Source organism: Aulostomus chinensis, chromosome 5 (genome assembly GCF_037954235.1).
Source record: "Aulostomus chinensis isolate RoL2024-O1b breed Wild chromosome 5, RoL_Achi_v1.0, whole genome shotgun sequence".
Lineage (NCBI taxonomy): Eukaryota > Metazoa > Chordata > Actinopteri > Syngnathiformes > Aulostomidae > Aulostomus > Aulostomus chinensis.
In genome coordinates this window covers 6,818,052-6,840,625 of record NC_141324.1, presented here as the reverse complement: position 1 = coordinate 6,840,625, position 22,574 = coordinate 6,818,052, and the positions used below count along the sequence as shown (strand labels likewise).

At 37.3% G+C, this 22,574-nt stretch overlaps 2 protein-coding genes across 3 annotated transcripts in view; both read right to left on the bottom strand.

Moving 5' to 3' along the window:
• Positions 1-2,849, bottom strand: part of urod (uroporphyrinogen decarboxylase) — an 18,215-nt gene extending 15,366 nt beyond the window's left edge. Inside the window, exons 1-4 of the mRNA XM_086205183.1 lie at positions 2,688-2,849; positions 1,236-1,348; positions 1,017-1,096; positions 536-598 (exon numbers count right to left, since the gene is read on the bottom strand). Coding sequence (XP_086061309.1) covers positions 536-598; positions 1,017-1,096; positions 1,236-1,348; positions 2,688-2,710 — 279 coding nt within the window. The 5' untranslated portion in view covers positions 2,711-2,849. The remainder of the gene's footprint in view (positions 1-535; positions 599-1,016; positions 1,097-1,235; positions 1,349-2,687) is intronic.
• A 1,774-nt stretch (positions 2,850-4,623) lies between these two features.
• On the bottom strand, positions 4,624-22,503 carry lyn (LYN proto-oncogene, Src family tyrosine kinase). Of its 2 annotated transcripts, XM_086205181.1 has the most exons (13): positions 22,291-22,503; positions 17,877-17,957; positions 16,271-16,313; positions 15,525-15,630; positions 14,256-14,354; positions 14,035-14,138; positions 13,782-13,931; positions 13,440-13,592; positions 10,117-10,299; positions 9,782-9,858; positions 7,484-7,637; positions 7,008-7,139; positions 4,625-6,072 (listed from the first exon to the last, which is right to left on the bottom strand). In XM_086205181.1, the coding sequence occupies exons 1-13, from the start codon at positions 22,327-22,329 to the stop codon at positions 5,870-5,872; spliced, it is 1,524 nt and encodes a 507-aa protein (XP_086061307.1). In that variant the 5' UTR covers positions 22,330-22,503; the 3' UTR covers positions 4,625-5,869. The 2 variants fall into 2 exon arrangements, with proteins under 2 accessions (XP_086061308.1, XP_086061307.1); XM_086205182.1 differs by lacking the exon at positions 10,117-10,299 and having other exon boundaries at positions 4,624-6,072.
• Between the last annotated feature and the right edge of the window lie 71 nt (positions 22,504-22,574).

The following is a 22,574-nucleotide window of genomic DNA, read 5'->3' as shown; positions in this document are numbered from 1 at the left end:
ACACACACATATATATATATATATATATATATACACACACACACACACACACACACACACACACACACATATACATATGTAGATATAGATATAGATATAGTGATACATACACATAGCAACTGATGCACAATGGACATAGAAAGGGCCTACTTCCTGTCCAGCACAAAAATTCACCATACCGGTTGCACATATTGTAAATGGTGATATTTCTCCTGCCCAAAATTCTCATGTGGGTTGGGCCCTAAGTGGGATACTGTAGAAAATTAAGAATGTTATACATTGAGGTGTGTCATGAAATCAGATGGAAGAGCTGACAGTTGCATCCTAATGGAGTCAAGTCACTGAGCCATTAAACATTTGCAGCCCTAGTGTATATGAAATCGAACAGACAGAAAACCGTTGTAATTGGGACCAACCATTGGTTATGGTCTCTTGAACTATCTAAAAATCTCAACAAAAATAAATAGAATTTCAAAGTTATCAATAACACTGATGATGAACATGTAAATAACAAGCTTGATTCTTCTATCTTTACCTGTGGCACGACGAGTATGTCTGAGAAGATGATGGCAGCATCAAATGGAAAACGTCTCAGAGGCTGGGAGAAAAAATGTGGTCGTTTTAGGAAAAACACAAGAAGGATAACGCACAAAAATATGTATGTGGTATGTCATCACAATGTAAACACGTGTTTTTACATCAGATCTCACTGGGTAGTTTCATCTTGGAGCTCATACCAAAAATATATCTATTGTTAAAAAAAGATCATCTTAAGAAATGAAATGTGAAGAACATGACAAACCCAACAGGGCATACGTGTTTTGTTTTTAATGTAGCTTTCATAGTTAGTTTTCATAGTTTTCCTTTTAAGGTTGAAGACTTAATTTAATATCAACCTAAACATTCAAATTTTAGAAGGTTTCTCAAAATATGATTCAATATGCTGGGAGGAGGCTTGAAAAAATCTGAAAACCCGACTGAAATACTTCTACTTTGACGATTCTACAAAACCATACCTGCAGAGTGAGCTCACAGCAGGCCTCCGGTGACCGACACGTCTCAAAAAAGTCCCTGCCTGCCCGGGATTCCCGGAACTCTGCAGATTAAATCCAGTGAAACATTACTGATCACAGTGGAGATGTCTAGTCATGTGCGATGTTGAAAGCCACAGAGAAGGATGAATCAAGGGAAAACATGTAACACAACAAGGAAGAAAAGAGAGAAAGTCACAGTACCAGGAAGGTATCTTCCAGCCTGTCTCATACACCAGACCGGGACATGTTCAGTTTCTTCTCCTCGTGTTGCTCGCAGGAATGTATTATTCTGGAGCGGAGGAAAGTCCTTTGGGCTAGACAGAAAAACAGCCACAAACTGTAGTATTACTTCGATGCTCACGAAAGAATATTGCTTGAAAATGTAATGACTCAAAAGAACCCCCATAAAATGCACCACATTTCACATTAGAGCTGTAGAATTAATCAACAGCAATGTCAGCCTGTGCATTGATATAACTGCAAAAATGTATTATTTTGAACAGGACTGCACAAATGTGGCAGAAATGGCTTTTTGTAAAAGATGTTTGTTATCTAATTAAAACATCTTTAGTATTACAAACAGAACAGAATCCCAAACTACAGGTAAGCATATGGATGATAGATGTGTCAAACATAACTTAATTTTGAAGCAGAACGTACCTAAGACAATGCAAGCTCTGCATGCTTCAGCGGGAATGTGAAGGGTTAACTTGTTGTGACACATATGTCTGCCTTTTCAATATCACTGTCCCTCCTCACTACACAGTTGATTTGTCTTTTTGGTCAAATATAGGCAGTGAGGCAAAACAGTTCAATTCATATGTATATCTGACAAAAAGTCAAATATATTAGACCATGTCCGCTATGTGCCTCCATGAATTATTTCCTCCGTCTGAGTTGAGTTTCTCTGGCATTTGGGGTTCTGTTATCGGTGATATAGGCGTCCACCTCCCCAGTAATACTGGCCATTCAGCTAAGGGGCGAATGAGAGAGATAAGCGACTTATCACCTCTGGACAGCAGAACAGACAGTTGAATGACAGGCAGCTCTGTATGAGCTCACAGACAGATGTGATGACAAATTGATTCAAATTCACACTTTGATGAAAATCTATCATGTGTGGCTGGATTTCAAGACTTTAATGTACATCAGTAGTCCTGTGTGGTTTCGCCTTTAATTTGTCAATCCTCTGTGTAATGAATCAAACAAAAATGGAAACGTTTCATGTACTCGTCCAGTTTACCAAACTTCGTTGAGGAAACTGCAGTTCTGGTGCTGTCTTAATACATAAGCTGGGCATGAAAGACAACCTTAAGCAGTTAAATATATCATGTTAAAAGAAGTACGAACTATAAGAGTGCACCACCTACATGTCGAACTAAATCAGACGACCCAACTTACTCGTAGAAACAAATTAGTTGTGTTGCAAGGAAGGCACCATTAACGGCGAGTAAGAAACACTGAAAGTTGATACGTTTGAAAAGGAGGACGCCACCAAACAATTAGGAGCAGACATCAGGGTGCATACATGATGTGAAGACAGTGTTTTCATTAGGATGACAAAGGCCGGTTTCATATATGAGAATACTTGAGAGCAGCTATAATGCTAACCTGAAAAACAACACGTTAGCAACTATTAACAGCATAACTTACAGGATGAAATCGTCCTTGTTCATCTCGGCAAGGTATATGAAGAGACGGGAGTTTTCGGACGCTTCTCTCCGTCACGATGACGGTCATCAAGTGTCATTTCATTTTGCTTACAAGTCGCTCAAGTTGTTGTCCGTCCGGGGCGCGGCCATCTTGGAACCATGTGATCACTTCCGGAAACGAGTGTTGGTTTCAAAATATAATCCTTCAAATAAATGTCTATATTTTTTTTATATATATATATCTTCCTCATCATATCATCGAGTCATTCATACTACACACTGTTTCTCCATTATGTATGTTTCACTTGAAGAGAAGTACACATCGGAAGTGTGGAGCCACTGAACTTCTGTGTGATGTTTGTTGTTGGTTATATATACAAATGTTAATTTTAAACTGGGTCTGTCTGAGTTGGACAGAGATGCTGATTACCAGTGGTGATAGTGTGTTTCACCTTTAGAGTCTGTGCATGTCTGCATGAGTAGTGTGTGCCTTATAATACGGTGGCCTGGAAGTGCAAAACAACATTACAAAATGTGAAACACTTCTACAAAGCTTGAGATATAAATTTACATTTAAGAAAACAGTTTTACGTATTGTAAAAATAATCATGAACAGAACACATTTACAAACACTGAAAACAGATTTACAAGTGGAGAAACACTTACAAATGGCAAAACAAATTCACAGCTCAGAAAACAAATTTACATTCACAAAACAAATTTACAAATAAAATTTCAACCGGAAAAGGAATGTACTAGTTCCTGGGCTGAACAGGGTAATTAGCGGAAGCGGTTAATTCAAGATTTTGCTGCTGATGGAGGATGGACAGCGCTCGAGGGATGTTTCGTTTTAATGAGGGACACATGTACGCCGTGATCCTTACACAGTGTTCATATCAGCTTGAGGTTTCTGAATGAAGCTGGATTTTATCGAAAAAACGGATTACTCGTCCACAAACGCCGTAATTAGGGTTATACAACTGGAACTTTGTGGACCTCATATGTTTTCCACAAAAAGGGCAAAACTTCCCTCGAGCACCATCCATCTTCCATCGATGTATATCGATGCCCCAAAACCTTGAGGTGTCTGATCCCAGTGATTGGCCCGTTTAGGTTCAGCCCAGGAGCTGGTACATTATTTTTCCGGTTGAAAGTTTATTTTTACATTTATTTTGGGACTTGTAAATTTGTTTTGTGAAATGTAAATTTGTTTTGCCATTTATAAAAGTGTTTTACCACTTGTAAATTTTTTTGTGAAATGCAAATTTGTTTTGCCATTTATAAAAGTGTTTCACTACTTGTAAATTTGTTTTCAGTGTTTGTGAATTTGTTTTGTTAATGTATTTTTACGATACGTAAAACTGTTTTCTCAAATGTAAATTTGTCTCAAGCTTTGTAAAAGTGTTTCACATTTTGTAATGTTGCTTTGCACTTCCAGGCCACCGTACTATTCACTGGAAATGTAACACTGGGATTTTATGGCTCTACAAAATGGGCCTCTTACATCGTTTCAGTTCATCCTTGAATCCCAGTGCAGCTTTACTCTAAATTTAAGGAAAGATCCTTAAGAAGCTCCTGAGATAGCTCATTTATGTTAGGTGACAGTTACCTTCACCTCTGACAATAAACCAGTAGACTTTTGTAGAAAATCTGAAGAAATACTTTTAAGATGCTCTCAGGGGTGATAGTGACACTGACCTTTGATCACCATCATCTTTTCATTATTGAGTCCCAGTTGCCATTTGTGCAAAATGGGTGTCACCAGTATGTACTACGAAGAGGCACAAGTATGTGTTCTCCTGAAAGCTAGCTAGCTGGCTAGATAGATACTTTATTGATCTCAAAGGAAATTTTTGTCACTGAAATGTGAAGTATAAATGTAATGAGACACATGGAATCCCAAACAATCAAGTATTAGTGTTTTTTTTTATTACAACAAAATAGCTAATTAATCAATCATTCCAGAAGTGTCAGCTAAATATTTGATAAATACACAACATTAAACACAGAATAAAATGTATTACAGGCATATTTGGTCCATACAATAATTACTGATTAAAATTGCAAAAGATGTACAAATCCTCATCAAATAGCAGTAAAGCAAACATGTTCATTCTTTTAAGAGCTTGTGATGTTGAAAATTGCCCACAGATTATGGGTTTAAAGTTATAGTAATAAATTTTACATGAAAATGATGTTCTGTCAACATCTTCATTTCAACCTTGACACTTGGCATGACAAGAAAAGAGAAGCGATTCAACTTTCAAGCTCTGAGGAAAACAAAGAAGACCGTGAGAAACACGAGAGCTGAAGCACTTCAATGTGAAGCAAGTAATTAACACTTGACTGGTCAAATGTACTCGTCATTAGTCACTGCCTACGTCAGTGTTTATTTGTTATTTTCAAAATTTCAGTTAATTTCAGAAGGCAGTGTCAGTTGAAAAGAAGCACATGAAAGAATTCAAATGGGAATGCATAACTGACAACCATATTTTTCATGATTTGCCCCTCAGCACCAGGCCTAGAAATGTTGCTATGCAATATCATATCATGTGGTGCTGCTTTCATTCATGTGGTTTCTACTAATAATGATGAAAGCCTGCAGCTAATGTTTTGTTAATATCGAGGCTCAGAAAACAACTCATTCAGTTCAGTAGCTACATTAAATCACATTTTGGTAACACTTTACAGTAAGAGCACATTAACAATGTTTAGTTAATGCTTAATAAAAGAGTGCTGAATAAGCATTACTGAAGTATAATTAACTATTTATTAATGGTCTTTGTGACCCTTAAGTGGGGAACATGTATCCCTAATCCCCCCAGCCCCATCCCTGTCTCCCTCAGCTTCTCCATTTATCTTTGCTGTCACATGTAAAGTTTATATGAACTTCTTACTGAATTACTTGCCTGTTAACAGTTAATGAAGTATTAGCGCAACGTTATCAACCAATGGAAATCAAAATAAACAACAATTACAAAGATTTAAGCGCCAAAAGGAAAACTGTCAATCTATTACATCCCCTACCTAAGAATTTGCCTAAGTATACTATACTTGCTTATCTCATCAACAACAAATACTTAAAGAACTTAAGTATATAAACATGCCATATATACAAAAGATAATGTAGCTCCAGTCAGGTATGTTGTGGAAGTGAAAGTCTTCTGTTGTAAGTGTTCCTCTCTATGGTTCTTGCTGGTACTGTCCCTCTGTGGCAGTGTAGTAGTCGTCCAGGACACTCTGCATATAGTCAAAGGTGGGCCTGTCATCTGGCTTGTTCTTCCAGCAGGACATCATAATATCATACAGCTCAGCGGGGCAATTGTCAGGTCGGGGCATCCGGTAACCACGCTGCACAGAGGACATCACCTCTCCTTTAGTCATACCTGAGGACAACACAGAGAGGTGTCACAGTATTTCCTTGTCTACTGAATTATTAAGTGCAGCAGCAGGAAATGGTAATAGGAGTAGTAATATGAGTAGTAAGCGTAGCAGTTAGGGCGAAAAGTATTTTACTTAAAGTGTAGTTTTTTTTCCCATCAAATAAAACTTCGCAGGTTAAAAAAACACCCTAAAGTGTTTTTTTTTTGTTTTGTTTTGTTTTTTTGGATCAGATAAAACTTTTCTGGTTAAGAAAAAAAAAAGAGTCACCAGAAGAGGGCAGTAAACAGTTACCTAACAACATGCTCTATTTTAATCCAGTTTTTTGGTAAATAAATTAAATAGGAAAACTGCAACTTTTTAAGCACAACAATGAATTACACCATACAAGACTTCAGGTCTAGAGACCCTGCCCTAAACAGGGGCCTTACACCAAATTTTATTATTAAAACTTTTATGATATGATATGTTATTGTGCTCATACACTGAATATTCCCTGTTGTCTGCATTTTTTTGTGAACAGACTGCCAAATTGAAAACCTCAGAACTACGAATGTTCTAGTGTGGGAATCTTGAATGAAACCTGAGGGGAAAACAGGGGTGAACTCGGGCCAGGAGCTTGTCTCATGACACAAGGACACTTATCAAATGGAAGACACAGGGCTAAATGTTTTTGCATATTTATGGGTTTCTGATAAAATCATGACTATAGATCAGAACTTGTTGTGGATACTAACTGGTGTTTACATTAGCCATTAGTGGTCAACGTGCCCAAGCACAAGTGAAACTGGTTCTTTTGCTTGAGTAGCACAATAAAAACCATTTATTCACAATTTTTCAGTCATTTCTTTCAATGTCAGCCTTCCTCCCAAGGTAAGCCTGTCTGTTTGTCTGTCTGGTCTCTGTCTATCTATCGACACATATCTTAGTCAATGTTCACCTGGATAAGGGATTTTCCCGAGGGTAATAATCTCATAAAGCAGAATACCGAAGGACCACATATCTGACTTGATGGTAAAGGAGCCATAGTTGATTGCCTCTGGAGCGGTCCACTTAATGGGGAATTTGGCTCCTAATGACAGCACACAGACACACACAGACACACACACAGACACACACAATTAATTTCTTCAGTTTTCTGCTGTCATATATTTCTGCCAAAATATTTAATCCTCCCCCATCCTTTTTGTGTCTGATGTATAGAGCATCAACAGGAAAATGAAACAGACCCTTTCATGAGAATTGACACCATCATAGGTTTGGTCATTGTGGCATGGGCAGAACAAAATAGCGACCGATGAATGAAACCAAAAGATTTTTGCAAAGAAGTCATCTTGTTTAAGCAAAAGGGGGGAAGGGTTATTCCAATTTCAAGCAGAAAAAGGTCAAAAACAAAAATACACAAAAAATGCTTACCCTCTCTGGCAGTGTATTCATCATCATTTATGACTCTTGCCAGGCCAAAGTCTGCAATTTTACAGAGTAGGCTCTCTGACACCAGAACATTAGCTGCTCTAAGGTCTCTGTGGATGTAGTTCTTCTTTTCTATATATGCCATGCCCTCTGCTATCTGCAATGACATGATGAGAGGATAGTGAATATGCTGTACAACACAGGCTCTGTGCAAAAAACAATATCATTCATTTTGAAAAGCAACTGGTGAAAAAACATATTCTACATTGCAGATCATACCTAAGACATTGCAAACACAAAGGAATAGCATGATATTATATGTCAGAAATTGGCTTGGACCCATCTACTGGTGATTTAAAGGAACATACCAACTTTTTTGGGAAATACACTTAATGTTCCTTCCCAGAGCAAGACCGGAAAATAGAAACCCTTCTCCCCTCTGCATGAGACCCATAGGGACGAGCTGACTGCTAGTATGCTTAGCACAATGAATAGGAGTGGGTGGGAAGTGTTGGCATACCTCTGTCTAAAGCAGACCTGGGCATTTTATGGCCCATGGGCTACATCTGTCACTTTGGTATGTCACAAACACAAATGACAAGTATTTATGATTTGCATGCAAAAAAACTGCATTGCTTTTATTGTGAAAAGCCTGGCGTTTTTATTAATTTCTTATGGACGCACGTATCTGCATCGACAGGTGATGCAAGCCAGCTACCCCTGGCCCCCTAAAAATGTTGGCTCATGTTAAAAAAAAAGAAGAGTTGATTCTGAATGCCGCATTTTCAACAAGACATGGACTGCTAAATATTTCTTTACAGAAGCCAAAGTTATGCTGTGTGCTTAGTTTGTGGTACACAAGTTGCTGTGTTTAAGGATTACATCATTTTTTCCACTGTAAAGTACACTGAACTTAAAAAATCAAAAGCACTTATTGAGTTTTGTATGAAGTTAATCAGTTGCTTATCTTGAGGCCTCCAGGCCTGGTCTAAAGTCATCAAATACACCTGATTCCAAAACAGATTTTTCTTTCATTATTATGCTAATCATAAAGTTCTTTATGAAATAACAATTCAAAATATATGAGATATCATTATTTGAATTAGATACATTCCTGTAACTACTTCCATGACTGGGTGCAGCGATTTGATACAGCGTCTCAAAAGGCCAACTGAGATTTCAGCTGACAAAACGAAACATTTGATGATGACTAGAAGAGCGACTGCAACAATTCATGGTTGACTTTGAAAGATGAGGATGACTGCAGGACAAACAAAATCCTGAAACTGATTTATTTATGACTTTTGACAGACAGATAGACACCCCAGTGCAAACTCAAAGGGAAATGGGTGTCTATCTTCTTGTCTGACCCTGGGGAGGACAGCAAATAAGGGTATTACCCAAAAGGTTGGCATGTTAAATAAACCATCACATCAGAATGCAACATGGACCTAAAGGAGCATCAAGCCACATCTTCAGACTTGTATGTTGATTTTATTTTTATTTTTCACTGTGAACTGAACAACATGGATTGTTTTTTATTTAGATCAAAATGAACAAACCACACATTGGATTTGGCTTGGAACCCCTAATAGCTTATGATATGTTCACAATCAGTGCACGAAAGTGTGTGAATATGTTGGCACCCTGCACACAGTACATGTGGCACCCTCTGCCTACAGTTTAATGTGTATCAGTAGCTGAGTGTGAATGCACTGTAAAGCACTTTAAATGGTTGGTAGATTAGAAAAGCACTACATCAAATGGATTCCATTTTTCATAATAATAACAAAAGAGGTGCCAAAAACTTTTCTTGTGTTGTTAAACTGCTTTTTTATCTGTGTACCACTGTCTCTGCCTCCTATGTGCCATTTTTAATTAATTAAACAAGAAATCAGCATAAACACTGATTTACAGAATTATTTCTGAATATTATTCATGCATACATAATTTTGTAATTAATCTATAGTTCTATTATTATCAGGCCTGTTCAAATTGTTGCCATTATTTACATCTTAATTTATTAACGTCTGGCACATACACGTTTTCATGTATTATTGTTCTCAACTTATATTTCAAATGGCCCAGAATATTCATAATATGTATTGATAATAAGAAAAATATTTAGCAAACACTCAGAAAGGACTTGACCACAGGATTGAAACATGTCCTTAAGTTATCATCCCTCCATCCTTTTTTTGCAACCAAGCAAGTGCACGTGTCTGTTTCCCCATCATATGAAAGTGAACTCAGTGGAAAAAGCTTTTTTATTGAGGTACTGAGGTTCGGTGTAAGAATCACCTGTGCGGAGAAATCAATGAGCTTAGGTAGCTGCAGTTTGCATCCAGCATCACTCTTCAGGAAATCTAGTAGACTCCCTAAAGACCAGAAAAAAAGATTTACATCTGAGGTAAATGTAATTAAATCATGCTATTTGATAGTGACTAGTAGTAATCAAAAATAACTTCCCCAAGAAGATTCTAATAACTTCTAATTATCAGGCTAAATCCTCCTCTGTGAAATTTGTAAGAGTAAATGATATAGTCCAACACTAACAGACATTTTCACTTAGTTACTGGTGCTTCGTCCACAAATTGACATTTGTTGCATAAGATAAGAGAATCAGCAACAATTACCATTTGCCATAAATTCAGTGATAATGTATATGGGCTCTGTCTTTGTAACAACAGCATAGAGCCGCACAAGCCTGTCGTGTTGCAAGGTCTTCATGACATTGGCTTCTTCCATGAAGGCTTCGACCGTCATGGTGCCTTGCTTCAACGTCTTCACCGCTACTTTTGTTGTGTTGTTGTAGTTGGCTGTTTAAAAGGAGAGGGTAAAGACGGGTCCATAGAAAGATTTTGGAGAAAGAAAATACTAGTCAGCTTACAAGCATCTTCTTGATATGCTATGAAGCTTCAGTGCTTTGCAGCTCTGAGCTCTGATAAATGACATTTCTTTCTCTGTTTCAACTTTAATCTGCTGTGATGAGATAGTCCCTGTCTAAGTGGCCTTGATCTTTGGTCACCATAATCTCTTCAGTTCATCCTTAAATCCCAGTGGACATTTGTGGAAAACTTGAATTAAATTTGTGTTTGTGTGGTCATGACATGTGAATTTTACACATTATACTTATTATCATCCTATGATTTACTGGAAGTACTTGTTTATTCAGCTAATGGTGCCTTTGATCATTATGTTTCTACTCACTGGAATTCTCCACCACATGAACTAAAGTCAGCTGTAACCCTATAAAAGCAGACTACAGCATATTTCTTCTCCAAAATTGTAGTTAGGTTTAAACTTTTACGTTAATTGATTACGACTCATTATCTGCCCCCTTCTATTATACTGATATACTTGAGGTACTTACTGCACACTATGTTGTAAATGTAAGGTAATCAAGAAGATCTAAATAGATTTTACACCTCTGATATTCCTCTTTCATCAACAGACACCTCTCTATGAAAAAAAAGTTCAGGTACTACAAAGTTAGAAACCTGCAGTGAAGCTTGTTGAATGCTTCCAGAACATGGACTTTAACACTTAGATTTCATTGAAATTTAAAGGCAGAATGTCATTCCTTAGCATAATGCTCCAACTAGCCAAAGAAAGATAGGAAAAGAAAGAAAAAAGGCTATTAATGAGAACATTTAACATTAGACAATTTGAATTCAAGCCCTGTCATTAGGCAAGGGAGAAATACAATGCCTTGCATGTCAAGTCCTTATATGTATGCCTTGGAAACATAGAAGAGGAAGGCAAAGAATGAAATATGTGGATGACACAAAAGAGCAGACCCAAGAGTATCAGATAACACCAACATGGTGAGGGACTGTTAAATGTGATAAGCCATCATTGCCAAGTATGCACTATGCAAGGTACTTAAAGAAGGTATCTTTACACAGCTTGGTTGTTATATACTTTGCTATTGTCATCAAGACTTAAGGCAACAGTATAAGGTGGGAACAGACCTTTTTTCACAGCAGCAGTTTAGACATGAAATAGTTCATCAATTGTATAGCATTGACGTCTCTCTTTGTGAATTACTGTATCTCTGCTGATGGAGAATGAGGAAATTCCTTAAAGCTGCAGTGTGGTGGCACGAATGACGTTTTAGCTGCCAGACTGAAACAATTTGACTATAAATTGAGAAAAATGATGGATGTCTGTCTTCATGTGAAGTATTGGCAGGCATTTATTAATTGATTCTAAGAGGGAGTCTCAATCTGACACTTCTTTTACGATGTGTTAAACACTTTGTTGCAAAAATAAGTTAAATATCAACTGTAAATCAAACTACTTTAGTAGCCAACAGCTGTTTCGTTTCCAAACAAGTAACAACAACGTAATCTGCATTTCAGCTGGTAATTCTCTCGAGTAGTTGTAGTATTCAGCATTTCAGCCCTTAGTTGAATGCAACAAAATGCTGATGCCTCCCATTAATGTTTGCACCCATTAGTTTTCTCACTTTAAAGGCTCAATTTTTAATTTTGGCAGTTTAACAAAATGTAGTCATGAAGTCTTTGCCTGTTTGTAGTTCACCCACTCACAGCAGCTTTTAGGCATTTTTCCGTTGCTGTCTAGCAGGCAGAGCTAACCTGGAGGCTACTTCACACAATCTATTGAAAATAACTACAAGTCATTTTTCTCTTCTGGTCATCAAGGTTTTTAGAGCATGATGCTCTGTCTTATAGATGTACAAGTGCTGCCAATGACATCAGAGAAGATGCTAGCGCAGGTGCAAAGACTTCAGTAGCCTTCATCTTTCTGGTACTTGTGACATTGTACCTATAAAAGTACTGTTCTTGAACTCGCCCAATCGTGAAGACTGGAACACATTTTTAAGAACAGAGTGACCTTTTTCTAAAATGAGGATTATGGCCGGTCCCCACAACTTCAAAGGGCTGTTTGAGGGTCAAAACTTGTTTTTAGTGTCCAGGTTAGAATTAGGTTTAGGGTTAGAGTCAGGATTAGGATCATTCCTTTTATTTGAGAAGGTTAAGATGTCAATGAAGGTGCAAGTGCATGCATGGGTGTGTGTGTGTGTATGTTTGTATGTGTGCGTGCGCATTATTACCATTGCTTAACTTCCTCCATAGATGATAGATGACAACACTGACAACACTGATCAACTCACAGATTCAATCTTTTCTGTAGGGAGATGCATGAATGTATTTGAGTGTGTTCTTCCAGAGATCACTGCGAGTTCTCACAAGATTATAAACTATAAATGTACTGGGAAACAAGAAGAGGAAGTTGTTCATTGCTTCATCTGTGAAAAGTAAATATTCCTATGCTTGAATTGGTAAAATTTGTTGTCGGGGGCAGCACGGTGGTGCAGTGGTTTGCGGGTTCAAGCATGGGGTCTTTCTGTGTGGAGTTCGCATGTTCTCCCTGTGCCTGCGTGGGTTCTCTCTGGGTACTTGGGTTTCTTCCCACAGTCCAAAGACATGCAAGAGGGGATGAGGCTAATTGATACTGTAAATTGAATGTGGGTGTAGCTGTGAGAGCAAATGACTGTCTGTCTATATGTGTTGGCCCTGGGATGGACTGGTGACCTGTCCAAAGTGTGCCCCGCCTCTTGCCTGAAGGCAACTGAGATAGGCTCCAGCCCCCCCCCCCCCTTAACAGGATAATAAGCGGTGGAAAATGGATGGATGGATGGATGAACAGAAATTTGTTGTGTTTTATCCATCAGCCCTTCAGTGGTTTTCATATCTACACATTGCGAATAGTGCTGAGGGGGCTCTGTAGTACGCTGTCTGCCAGTTTTTATTGTCAGAAATGGCTTTGAAACCTCACTAAAAAGCATGTCCTATGAGGGGTAGCTTACAAGCTTACCAATGTCTTGAGATAAATGACAATTTAGTTAGGGTAAAATTGCAACATGTAGTTTTCTTGTTATGACTGCGATGAGTCCAACAAAAATGAATTATTCTCGTTTCTCTGTACTCACCCATCCAGACTTCTCCAAACTGCCCTGCTCCCAGTTTCTTCACCATCTTTATAGACTCTTTGGAAATCTCCCAGGCATCTTTATCCCATGGCTTCTGAGCTTTGGGTTTTACACATGGACGTTCCAGTTTACGACAGAGGCCATCTGCTTTATCTGGAAAAGACATCAGTTCGCCCTCCTTGACATAACACACTTAAATCCTGCAAAGTTTACTCTCAGCATGAAGGCAGAGTAAGTAAGGAAAGATCTTTAAGAGGGTAATTACAAAATCAACCATTGGTTTTCAGAGTGCTGTCTTCATATAAAGGATAGTAAGTTCCTCATTTTCAAAGGCACACTCACTGTGGTAGTGTTTGATCATGCTGCTGATGTCAGGGAAGGAGATCTTAGGAGAGATATAGTAGCCGCCATTATCCAGCATCCTGATCTTATAATGTTTAACGGAATCTGTTCCCTGGATGTCCACATCTCGGACTGATAATGAGTAACTTCCTGTGGTGAAAAAAAGATGTAGTTAGTCTCTGTTAAATAAAGAAACGATGTCGGAACAAATGTGTGAAATGTTGGTGAATGTGTCTCTCTGATATTTCCATACCTTTTGAAGTTTCACTTTCCCTGATAAGAAAAGCCCCACATTTGTTTGCTGGTGCCAGCAGCTGCCGCTCTGCATCCTTTCTAGAGATGTCCTTGAAAAACCACCTTTAACAAGAGAAACACCATGTTTTTTATATATAATATGGTGTATGGATCAATTTATATGCAGAAATTGTTAAGACTAAAGTAACATGAAATCTGGAAATTAAAATAGTGACTCACTCTTCTGTTTCCATAGTGTTTGCTGTGGCAACATAATTAGATGGGATGAAGCCCTGTTTTTTTGTTGTCAAGGACATCGCTTTCCACCACTCACCATGCCTGCAACGAAGATCAATACATAAGATCACAATTGCACTTTAAGCGAGATCATTAGAAATTGTTGCATTTGAATATGCATGTTTCACTTAGAGTGTGTTGCACCATCAGGATCTGATGTTTGCTTAAATATTGAATAACCTCTTTTTGAACCTTCTTTTAGAAGTGGTTCTGGTGCTTGTTGTATTTTTGTTGCACCACTGTATGAATTTTTTTTATGTTTGATTGTCTACTCTAAGCTGCATTACAAATACAATTTAATATTTTTATTATTAACTCCTCAAGCATAACTTAAAATTGTCAACAGTAGCTTGTGTTTGCATACTTTGGAATTGTAACAACAAAATGAAGTGCACAGTCCACATTTTTTTCCTATTCTAATTTTTTAATTTTTAAAAAGGGACAACATATATTCATCAACATTTCCTAAATTTTGTATTATTTCAAGAGAAGTTATGGATGAAAATTGTTATGTACGATTTCAATTTCAGACACTGGAGTTAAAGTTATTCTGTTGACCTAGGTTTGAAAAGCTGGAGGTATGTATGACTTGCTAACAAAGAAGAGTGAAGAAGAACAAGAAGGGAAAACAAAAAGAGTTCCTTTCCATAATATTGTCACATCATTGGAGTAGGAATTTCAACCGTCTATTTCCAAACATTATTCATAGAAAAAGTTTATTTTAAAAATTAGATTTAAAACTTGGGATATCAATTTCCAATTAAGCTTACAGTATGATATCATTACTTAATCTCAAACTTTCCTGTTACCTTTTCTGCCACAGGATCAAAGAATGAATGAATCAATCAGTATTTATATAGCATTTTTCTGTGTTGCATCACTAAATCTTATAGTAAGACTACATGTAATAGCTAAGCTAATATATTTTAATCTCAATTTTCATTTGTGACTTTGTTGAGCAACTTGACAGTGGCCATATTTGTTATGCAGGTCATACATAAGAATTCATATTGCATTGACATCAGTTAGAAAGTCTTAGTAGTTGCTTTATGAATCATTCTGCAAATACGTCAGATGTTGGTGAAGTTAGATGATGAAATGATGAAACAGCAGGTCTGGCAGAGCTGAGGAGGACAGGTGGAACTGAGTCTTTCAGAATTACAATACATTTCCTGAAGTTGAATCAGTCAAACTTTAACATGAGACACTCACTCCTCTAGGATTTTCATCTTCTCTCCTTTCTTGAATCCTAAGTCGTCAGGGTGCACGGCATCGTAGGGGTAGAGGCTGATGACTATTTTTGCAACCTTGCTTTGTTCTAAGAGAGAAGAGAGACAATTTCATTGACATGTTAAATACTGGTAAAGTGATAAAGGGCAGGAGAATTTAGTATTTGGCTTTCTTTGTTTTTGTTGAGCACCTGGAGTTAAAGGGATGGCAGCACAATTTTTATGCATGCTGTAATGACTATTGTTGTTAACCTGAGATCATGAGTTAATATTTGTGTGACTGTATCTGGAAAACATTGTTTTCTAATAAGTTAATTTATTTTATTGGGGTAACACAAATCTGTTGTGTTGAGGGCAGTTCTCTTCAGATAATAAGTTCAGTAAAACAAGAAAACAAGCTTAGTCACCTTGAGAAAACACTTATTTACCCATCATCTTGAGTTATTGGCAACATTTTTTATTACAAGCATGTTCCTTCTAACCTTTGATACAAAAGCACACTAAGGATTTTTTTTCTGTTTTCTTTACATAGAATATAAATACAATACCATAAATTGGTTCACACCAAGCATAAATCCTCATACTTACATGCATTATTCAGCAAACAAGGCTGCTCGGAAGCCTCATCATACGAGCAAAAGAGCAGGTTTTTCTTTTTCTTTTGGGTAAATGTCAAAATGACCAAAAACAAAGAAAGAAATTCCAAAAGGAAAAGAAAGACTGACATACCTTCCATCTTTTGAAACATCTGGCCAGGCAACAGTGAGTTGCTCTGCAACAGCAGATCAATATGTTGAAATGACAATATAAAGGATATGATAGCAGACATAATAATAAAGCAATATCTATGTATATGTTTTTAGATTAAGACAGATTAAGTTTAACAATTAGATCAACAAAGATCCTTAATTCAGTTATTTCAGGCAGAAATCACCAAAATTCACCATCAAAACAACATTTAATGCAGACATCAGTTTCACATAGACTGAAACAGCACACCTTTATATATTGTTGGTTTTTGTGTTTATTTCAGTCACTTTGGTTTCAGTCAATTAACATTTTCTCAATAGTGAGTGCAATTCTTGAAAAAAATATTCATACTAACAGCACTATACAGTAGACAGCTGAAATCATGTGACTTGCTAAAATATTTATCCGTCAAAGGTAAGTATTTCTGTAAAAAAAATGTCAGTGTTACACTGTTAATGTAACTCTGTGCTCGATGCTTTTGGGGGGTTTTATGATGATGATTGATAACAAACAAGGCTGCACATTCTCTATATTGCATTTAACAGTACAGACTTACTCATGACTGTATGTGGGAGATAGACAGCAAGAGACTGGACAGGATTCAGATTTATATGGACCCCAGAGGGAACATGGAGAGGGAAAAAAGATGGATGAATAAAATTAAAAAAAAAACCTGCAAACTATACTTTATGGGAACTCAGATAATTGTGCATCATTGGCTTGAATTTGGCGGCACGGTGGTGCAGTGGTTAGCACTGTTGCCTCATAACAAGAAGGTTCGGGGTTTGAGATCTTTCTGTGTGAGTCTCCATGTTCTCCCTGTTCCTGCTGGGTTCTCTCTGGTACTCTGGCTTCCTCCCACAGTCCAAAGACATCAAGAGGGGACTAGACTGACTGATACGCTAAACTGACTGTAGGTGTGACTGTGAGTGTGAATGGTTGTCTGTCTCTATGTGTTGGCCCTGCGATGGAATGACAACCCATCCAGGGTGCACCTCGCCTCTCACCTGAAGGATGCTGGGATAGGCTTCAGCCCCCCCATGACCCTTAACAGGATAAGTGGTAGAAAATGGATGGATGGCTTGAATGTGCCAAAGCATTTGCAATTGCTTTGATGATGTGTATGTGCAATTATATGACGGAAGGAGGATAAGAGGGAGTCATTTTGTAAAGTATTTTGAAGTAATTGCAATATGTACCAAACCTGCAAGTTATGTTGTCAACTAGCCAACATTCCAATGTCTACAAAAGCACCAAAATTTGAATGTGAACACAACTTGAACTTTGGTTGGCTTTAAGTCCAATGTTAGAAGTTGACCTTTGACCAATGTTGGATTTAAACATCAAGCTGATAAATTGAACAACTTTGATATGACATCTTTACAATTTCTAACATTAAACTGGCGTCAGGTGCCCAGCCATGGAAGTTTCATCCATGTTGCTGAGCACATCTTGGGAAAGTTGACATCAGTGTCTTATTGTCTAATATTCTGATGTTGCTCAGGCCACCTGACTGACTACTTACTATACTGTTTTTTGTATTGGGGGTGTGGTTTCTGACATAGTGCATTTGGTCAGTACGTACAGTCTGCAGGCTGATCTTCTCCTCTCCACCTCCGCTTAGCCCTTCATTCAGTGTGGACTTTATGCAGCCCATTGTGCCTGCCTGAGAGAGAGAAAAAATGAGAGAGAGGTAAACTAGACTGTAAAGCAATGAGAGCTATTTGAATCATTGAGTTTTTGCTGATTCCTATCCATGTTGTGTGTAATACAACAGTCCCCAATATTCTTGGAGGAAACAGAACCAAAACTTGATCAAGGCATGAACATACAGGATATATTCGACAGATCCACTTGAAGCTTGTGTTGTCTACCTTAGGTAAACCCGATTAAATTCAGTTTCTGAAGCAAATTATGTTTTTTGGTTCATTTCTGCTCATGCAGGGAGTGTTGCACACAAACAATCTTGTGTTTTAATTGGCACCTTATCACTGTCATACCAGTAGTCATGATATATATTTTATATTCAAACAGAGAAAAGATCAACTTTTCAGGTTGCTTTGTGCCAACAATAGATCAACCTAATATCTGGCTCAATCTGTGATCTTCCAGTGGTTGAATATGTGATCAATTTGTCACAGAAGATGTCCATGAGCCAGTGATATAATTTGATGTTAACTTAATGCTCCTCTGCAGTATCCAAGCGGTCACAGTTACAGAGCTGCTGTTTTTTAAGTGAACAATTGTCACTTGAATCACTTGTTACAATACTAAGAGTATACTGTAAGATTCTTACAGTGTTTGTAATTTATAATCAGGGTGAACTGGTACTAAAGTGAACACATGTTCTCTGTGGCACTTTCAGCTTATTTATTCAGGACTCATATGATTGTAAATGAACTACCAAGTATTAATGAAACATTATTGTAAAGTGATACCATGAACTATGATCTCCCAGCAAGCTTCAAGTTTCTAGGTCTGATTGCCTGATCTGGGAAAAACAACACAGTAAAGATAAACAAGAATACTGATAGATGGTAGCCAACTTACTCAAATCTGTGACATTATTCATAGCTTATATGCACTATATATATGTGTGTGTGTGTGTGTGCGTGTGTGTGTGTGTGTGTGTGTGATTTAATCACATGGAGAGTCAGAAAAATCATGACTTTTGCAGATTTTAATTTTTTTTTTTTTTTAAAAGCAGAAGGATACTGTATATCATAAACTAATTATAAATCTTCTCCAAATTTCTCACGGACCAACATTGTTGGTCTTTTGCAAGTCTAACAGTAATGCCAATTATACATAAACAAGGTACAGTCACACGGAAACAATAGACACTATGGAATGATTAGATAAGTAATACGAGTAACAGTTTTAGATAAATTGATCAGTAGTGTAGCATTGGAATGAGGCCTACAACCTAGAAGTATGTTGGCATTTTTTAGCACGACAACTGCTGTTGAGGCAGAGTGACTGATTGACTAAACAAGGGGGCATCTCCGACAGTTGAGCAGCATTTCAGCAACCTTGTTATGGCTCACTTTCTCCTAAGAATATTTTAAATTAACATTCAATTGATCAGTTATGAACTAATATTTTGGTGGTTTGTCTTGTGCAAGTGATGTGTTTGTCTTCTCTCACACTCCACCAGTACCTGCAATAAACATGTATTTAAAGACACTACTTTTGCAGAAACATTCTTATAACCCAACATTAAAATACAAATCAAACACCTGAAAATATGAGTAATGTGTTTTGTTGTCAAACTGCATCTCCAGCTCAACAATGTTAAGTCTTCTGCTACTTTAATATTTTTTAAAGACTAATATTATTGAACCATTACAAAACACAGATGAATATATAATATCCAGGAATACACGTTGCAGACCAACTGCAAACTGTTCAACAATTTGTCCACATTTTAGCATCCAGTACTCGTCAGGCCACATACTGGTCTCACCTATTCTAATACCTTTTCTGGCTGAACATTCAGTTCCCTCATCTCAAAGTAAATGAGATTTTTGTTTTCAGATAAAAGCCTAAAATGAGGTCTATGCCTCTCAATATCTTAATATTCTGCAGTTTTATTCTTCTGCAAAATACACCAATAAAAAAACTCACTAATGACTTTCAAGTGTTTATGAGCTTTAAAAATAACGATTACTAATATGTTGCTTAAAGAAGCTCCAGATGTTGTCATTGACATTTATAAAAGCAGAAGTGTGAAGCTAGATGGTCTGATGCTGAAGTCATGAGTCAGTGATTCAATTTTTTACATATCATAGCATAGTGTTAGCAAAGCATGGCTAATCATAGCATTTAACTTCAATCATCATAAAAGTACCAATTATCTATGAAAACTACCTTGCATTGTAAGCCTTTATAAATTTTGTTCACCACAGAACTTATTTTCAGCAGTAAACCAAAATCAAAAGACAAAAAAGAAAAATCCCATCAGCTTGGTTGAGGGAACCAACTGAGAAGATAACTACTACCAGAATGAATCATACCTGTGGCCCTCTATGGCAAAAACACCATCAACATGCCTACCCCACTTTCACACTTCTCTGACAATTCCACACTATTATAATGGTAATGTGTGTTGTCATCAGACAGACTCAGATAGCAGATATAAGTGCAATTTTGAATCTAAATCTGACTTCAAACAAACCGTGGATGTTCATTGTAAATACCAAACAAACACAGAGTGAGCTCACCCCTCCCCCGTGCATCTGTAAATGTCATGAACATGCATTGACATCGAAAGTGGATCTACGCTACGCTAACGTTGCTAAGATGAGTATGCAAACTCCAACTGTTTGGTGAGTAAATTTATATTCTAAGTCTTTATACAATATCTTTAGGATATTAGGTTATTCAAATTAAAATATTCATCTGAGCGCCTTTTTTCGGTCGTGTCTTGGCCATTTCCCAAAGTGTATGTCTTGAGTTGTTCAATGACGTCCAGCCATCTAGCAGCTTGCTACTATGCTACTAAAGCAACTCTCCTTATTCTCCAATGTATGCACGCGCACTACCCCCCCCCCCCCCATCCCCAACCATCTTGTCAGTGATTGGCTGGAACGTTGTTATATTAATGTGCACATCCTGTGCACTCAGTGTTTGTTTGCCGTTTGTGAGCCCTGTGTTGTCTCCAGATTCACTCAGCACACAGCAAGCGGATCAAGGGGAGGTGCCTACAATTTGAGACAAAAATGAACTCATGCTGAAACCATGCAAAAAACGCTTAGTGCACCTTTATAGCCAAAAACAAATATATCAAATTATTGGCCAAAGTCAACATTTGTATACATTTTTAACCAATTAAATTACAATACTTTCTCATGAATTGTTTGTACCTTTTAGAAAAATCTATTTGTTTGCACATGAGAATGTATGGAGATCAATTTCAAGTATGCAAGCACGAGCTGGCTTTATTTTTCAAAAAAAAATGTCATATGAGCCTTAGAAATTGACAATTTGATCAATTTTGATCTGATGATAAAAAAGGTCTGGTAATTCATCTTGCAGAGTGCCAATAGTTCGCACTAGTTGCCAAAACTTAAATGTCATACTTATCTAATAGCAGCATACAATAACAAACCCTTGGTTTATGTTCCTGAGGAAATAAATGATACACTTTGTGAGCGATAGTATGCAAAACAATGGAGGATATTCAGGTGCAGTCCTCTACAACTGGACCTGGGTGACCTGAATGGAAATGTTGCTGTCTTCATGGCAAAAAAATAGGGTACATGTGAAACTAGAACTACTGTTCAGTATGTTCATCCTTGCTTATGAAATGAAGGACATTAAGTTAGTAAATAAAACATCAGGAAGAGCCTTGGTTTTATTTTTAACTTGACAGTCAGCGAACAGACGGAAATAGAGGATCTGAATAGATTAGGAGCCGTAACACACAACACACATTGCTATGACCATTACACAAACTTCCTCCTTTAACAAGGGACAGAGCAAAAGACCAGAGGTACTTTGTCTCGACGGTCAAGCCAACTAATCTAAATTGATTAGGAGAAAGAACACACACAGCACAGTAGGCTGTGACCATCACACAAACTTCCTCCTTTAGCAAGGGATGGAGTATAGAAATTTAAGACATGAAAGGAGACACTACAAATGAAATTGTTTTTGTAAAACTACCACACTTAATCCCAAATGCAAGATATTCCAAATTTACTTCAAAAATTTTTTGAACCCTGACAATTTCCACTTAAAAGTTATTTAAAAAAATCTATCAAATATCTGATGGTTAAATTACAATATTATCATCAATGGGCTCCAAAAAATATTTCAAGAACCTGCAAAAAGAAATACTAAAAAATGACGTTTTCTTCATAATGAAGATCAGCAGTCATACAATCTAAACTGTTCTCAGTCTGTACACTTGGATCTATAGTCTTGCATATCAAACTAAACTCATACTTAGAAATACATATACATTTCTGCCTGGTTTCTCTCACACTTGTGCTCACCTCTATATGTGTAGGTGTTCGGTTAGGGAAGAAGCTCATCCACTTCCAAGATGTTTTTCAGCGTTCAAATTTCTTGTAAAAGTTCTTCATCAAATGAACTGACTGGTATTTTGTCTCGGGCCAGCCAGTAGATGTGGACCGTTGCACACAGCCGCCAGAATGAGGAACTTAAGGGAAACTGGTTGGGGGTTTTTCTTTCTTTCTGAAACTTCCTGGTACAATTGTCTAATGATTATTTGCATAATCAGCAAGACACACACACACACACACACACACACACACAC